Raw genomic sequence first — 5,112 nt, forward strand, 5'->3', positions numbered from 1 at the left:
CTGATATAGTGTCATTCTTCCCTATCAAAGTCTATTTGAAGCAGTAGGGTTATTAACTGGTTTTTATTTTTCTTCTCATAATATGTTTACGGTATCTTTGAAATTATCAGATTTTCTTTTGTGAAAAAAAATTCCAATGAGTACATAGATTTTTTTAAAAATGTTTTTTAGCTTAACTTATGTATTTTGATAAAGGATTAAAAATGAATATTTTAACATAAAAATATATAGATTGAATATTTATTTTTTGATGAATAACAACATTTATAAACACAATCTGTTGCATTTATTTTGCCATTTTATAAATCATGAGAAAAAAAAGAGATCACAATTTTAAATTAAAATTATGCTGTGCTAATTGAAACTTTGTGTTATTAGTTAAAGTAGTATTCTTTAAATTATCTATTTTATCTTGTCTTTTAATTTCAATCATGCCTTTGTATCAAAATGGTCGCTATGCATTATAATGAAGAATTATTTTAGTAAGTTAGAGCTTCTAAAATATTGTTGTAATATAGTTTTAATATTAATTTAATTTTGATTAACCATTTATAAAGTTTTTTTTATCATAAATTAAAGCTCTTATGGTGTATTTAAATAAAAATAAAAAAAATCTGATTTAAATCAAAAAAATCCGATTTAAATAAAAATAATCTGATTTTTTTGATTTTTTTTTTAAAAAAATCAAAAAAAATCACGAACCCTGGTTTGTAGCAATTCCTGGCAACTACTTTTAACATTAGTTTAGTAAAGAAACAAGGTTCTAATGCAGCTAATTTTTTGACTTTTATAAACACAAATCTTCACGAGGCTGTTACTGGACACAATGAAAAGGTCCCTGCGACTGAGCATTAACAAGAAATAGATATCTAGAATCCCATATATCTAATATTTAATAAACTAGCCGGTGTTCTACCTAAGTGTTTTTAGAAGGGCAGCTCGTCTTAACAGCCCTTTACTCTCTATAAATGCCCCTTCTTTGCCCTTTTTGTGAAAATAAACCACCATCCCATAAAAACACTACCTTTTTACTCTTATTCCATTACAAAATATAAATAACTCATTGTTTAAATAATTATTACTTACTGTACTGATAAAATTATCTGTGTTTATAATTTTAATTTTTCTTACTATTACAAATACTTACATTGTTAGGATAAAGTTTTGTAAGTATCTCTTTTTTTTTTCAAGAGGAGGGAGTACATTAATAAATTTTTAAGTGATTTTGAATTTTAAAACTATTTAAATAAGTACCTATCTTTAATGCACCTTTAAATGTTCCTTTTTTTCATAATTATATTTATAAAATTTAATTTAATTTTTTTATAATATTTTTTTAGTTTATTTTATTTTGAAAAGAATTTATGCTCAGAGATTTTCTTTTGGGAGGCCTGTAGTTATATTTAATAAACAACAAATTTTTCTCTTGTTTTGATAATGTGTGAGATTTACTTTTTGAAATTTATACATAAAATGGTATAAGAGGGTAATTTAAAAAATTTTGAGGATCAAATTCAATTATTACACAATATTATACAATTTGATAAATTTTTGCAGTGTTAAGTGAGTGCAGTTTTAAAATTCGAAATGCCTTTTCCTATGAAGAAGCACCCTGCCCTTTTTTATTCCTAAGGAGAACTCTGAACAAGCCATTACGAATAGTAGATAATTTATCTCTTTGGTTACGCTTTCACATGCGAATGTCCACTTGTGAAACAGTGATGTTATTTCAAAGAAGGGAACATGGCTTTTGATGTATTTAATTTCATAGAGTAAATTAAAGAATATGAAAGGCTTAACAAAATTGCAAGTGTTTGATAATTTCCTAGCTTTTCTTAAATTAAATATTCTCTGTTGAGAAAAGCATAAAAAGGTGAAAGCTAATTGAACATGTTCAGAAAAAAATGTTTTAGCATAACAAACTGGCTCATGTAAATATGACTAAATATTTCTTAATAATTCTTTATGTTTAATATAAGAAAATTTTTTATTCAAAAACATTTTGAATATTTGTATAAATTAAGTTTTTCAGCAAAGTTTTATAAGTAGTTACTCCGTTTCGAAAGTACCGTGTAGTAACTATATTTTTAAAAAAAAGTAGTTGTTAATTAAATTTTTAACAAAGTAGATGAAGTTGTAGTAAACTGCAAAAATAACGTAGTTATTCCAACCACTATGTAGATACAGTAGGGAACCGATTATCCGGAACGATCGGGACCATCGCTATTCCGGATAACTGATTTTTCCGGTTTTCTGAATCGCTACAAAAAGCCGTTTTTTTTTATTGTTAAACCCAACTAAAAAAAATATTTGGTGGAAGTATAATTAATAATACTTCTTTTTAAGATTATAATCTTAAAAAGAAGAAAAAACGATAATGTAATACACTAATGATTATTTCCAAAATGACTGTAAGGTAAACATCTTGCAAAAAAGAAAGAAAAATCCTAAAATTTTATGAGGAAAAAAAAATTTTTTTTTTTAAAAATGGCAGGAAAATTTATTGAATTTTGTTCTGGTTTTTTGGTTTTCCGGTTTTCGGAATTCCGGATAACGGGTTCTGTACTGTATATATCTATATATGTAGTTTTGTATTCTGTGCAGTTTTGTAATTATTTAAGTAATTACAGATATTAATTTATAATTGAAACTTTAAATTAGTTCAAGATATGATCTGGTTTCTATTTAGCATAGTTAAACAATTTTTCTTTTTATTATTCAGTGAATTTGACTCATATGAATTCAATTATGATTCATATGAATTTTATTTTACCACAAGTGGTTAAAAGAGCTATTTAAAAAGTAGTCTGCATTTTATTTTTATTTAAATTTTCAGCATCAGATCTGCCAAGAAGCAGTTTTGTGACTTTTTATTTAATTGAATGATATAATTCATAATTAAAATAACTTTAAATGTTGCAAAACAAATGTTTTAACCCTTAAACTTCAAATTTTAAATTCAGTTCAAGATAGGAGCTGATTTCTATATAGCAAGGAAAGCAATTTTTCTTCTAATTATTCAGGGAGGAAACTTTTCAAATGTAGAATATTTTTTATAAATTAGACTTCTAATATCTCAAATGGTATATAGCTATTTAAAATGAGATTTACATTTTGTTTACGTTTATTGTAATTTTTCAGCGTCGTAGCAGGCCAGATCACGAAGACAGGTGTAGAAACTGGGAACGTACTGGAAGTTGTTCATATGGCAATACTTGCAGATACAAGCATGAAGCCTTCCCACCTCCAAATGCTTCTAGACGACCTAATAAAACTGAAAAGTAATGCTTTGGGTTACTTAACTTTGTAATGTCAGTTTGTTGACACATTTTTTTTTAAATCAAATATTGGAGATCTGTTTTAAAAGGAGCTTTAAATCTTGATTAAAGATCTAAATAATCAGTAGTGTAGGGCAAACATTTGTTTTTGATACTAGATTTTATATCATTTTTAAGCTTTATTTCTAATCTAAGGTTCATGCTATATCCATTCCTAAAATCAGTCTTACAATATTTTTTTTTATTTTTCTCATTTCTTTTGATGATACGACCACACAAAAACCTTGAGTTCCATTTAAATTAAGAAAATGAAACAGAACTTCCCTAAATACTTATCTTATCAGACTATTGCCAAATAGGTGAGAAAATAACAACTATTTACCATCCCTGTGGCAGAATATCTTCTGACTTTCTGCCAAATGCCTCTCTAATGCTAATATCTTTCTGCAAGATTCTTTTCAAAATAACAAATATACATGTTACTAAATTAAAGTAACAAAAGCATCAACTTCAAAAGAAAATAAAAAAAGGAAACTTTTTGGATCTAATGAAATATTTGTTTAATTAAATATGTTATATTTTTTTAAATTCTAATATTATGGGCCATATTCTCACATTTTGTAGGGGGAAAACACACTAATTATTTACTTTTTCGCATTTTGTGGATCATCATCATCTCATTTAAAAAATAATGAATAAATCGTGAAATCCATAGCAGTAACACAGAAAATAAAGATCGATGACGAAATCACGTTAATGGGACTCTTCAAAAAAAGGTTACTAAATGCGCGTTTTCATTTCGAGATTCAGTTGTTCTATTTAATAATATAATATTAAAAATATCGGATTTTAAAACTGTGGGGAAATCAATAGTAAAAAAATTGGAATCAAAATTTCCGCAGAAAAGAAAACCAAATTTTTTCCTTCATTAATCTTTATTTTTCATTGTTCTCAAATAAAAATAGAAAAAAAAATTTCCACTCGGATGCACGAGAAAGGTATATTTTAAATATAATTCTGAAGAAAAGATAAAATCTTTCGAAAATTTCCGCAGAAAAGAAACCAAATTTTTTCCTTCATTAATCTTTATTTTTCATTGTTCTCAAATAAAAATAGAAAAAAAAATTTCCACTCGGATGCACGAGAAAGGTATATTTTAAATATAATTCTGAAGAAAAGATAAAACCTTTCAAAACTTTCTGCAGAAAAAAAAAGACAAATTTTTTTACTTTACAAAAGAAAAATCTTTCTGCAAGAATTCGGTATTGTTCTGCGACAGCGCCGCCACGATTCTGCTGCGGGGTCAGAAATTATACCAATAGTTAAAAACTAATAATTTGGTGAAAATACCTCAAACATCACATTTGATGTTTATGCATCAGTTCATAAAACTTGCTATATTGCAGAAACTGATGAAGTACAGATCCAATACCATTGCCAACAATGAATATTTGCAATCGCTTTGAAACAATTTTCTGTCTGCAATACAAACTTTCTATTGTTTGCAGTTAATGGTCCCAGGAGATATGACTGAGGTTCAACTACAAAAAAGATTTCTTACCTGCAACACAATGTAATTAGTGAATGTGTGTTTAATGCATCTAACAACAAACTCAGTCTCGGATTCAGTGAGTTCAATAGGAAGAGAAGATTTAAACAATGGACTCAAGTTCAATGAAGAGACCTCTGGAACTGCCGACAATTGATCTGAAAAAATCAAACTAAAAATATCAGAGATGTTACAGCTCTTGTTTTAAAGAGAACTTGCTTAACTTTACAATAAAATAAAAGCTTTAGCGACAATCAGTTTTAAACTTTAATAAATGTGCACTTT

The 5,112-nt window shown here is 26.7% G+C and overlaps 1 protein-coding gene across 4 annotated transcripts in view; it reads left to right on the plus strand.

Annotated features, from left to right (window-relative positions):
• The window catches only part of LOC107456946 (zinc finger CCCH domain-containing protein 13), a 51,615-nt gene that overhangs the window by 3,950 nt on the left and 42,553 nt on the right, over window positions 1-5,112 (plus strand). For all 4 annotated transcript variants that reach the window (XM_071181125.1, XM_071181126.1, XM_043044809.2 and 1 more), the window contains exon 3: window positions 3,142-3,281. In XM_071181125.1, the coding sequence (XP_071037226.1) occupies window positions 3,142-3,281 (140 nt within the window). The remainder of the gene's footprint in view (window positions 1-3,141; window positions 3,282-5,112) is intronic.

The sequence above is a fragment of the Parasteatoda tepidariorum genome, chromosome 5 (genome assembly GCF_043381705.1).
Source record: "Parasteatoda tepidariorum isolate YZ-2023 chromosome 5, CAS_Ptep_4.0, whole genome shotgun sequence".
Classification (NCBI taxonomy): domain Eukaryota; kingdom Metazoa; phylum Arthropoda; class Arachnida; order Araneae; family Theridiidae; genus Parasteatoda; species Parasteatoda tepidariorum.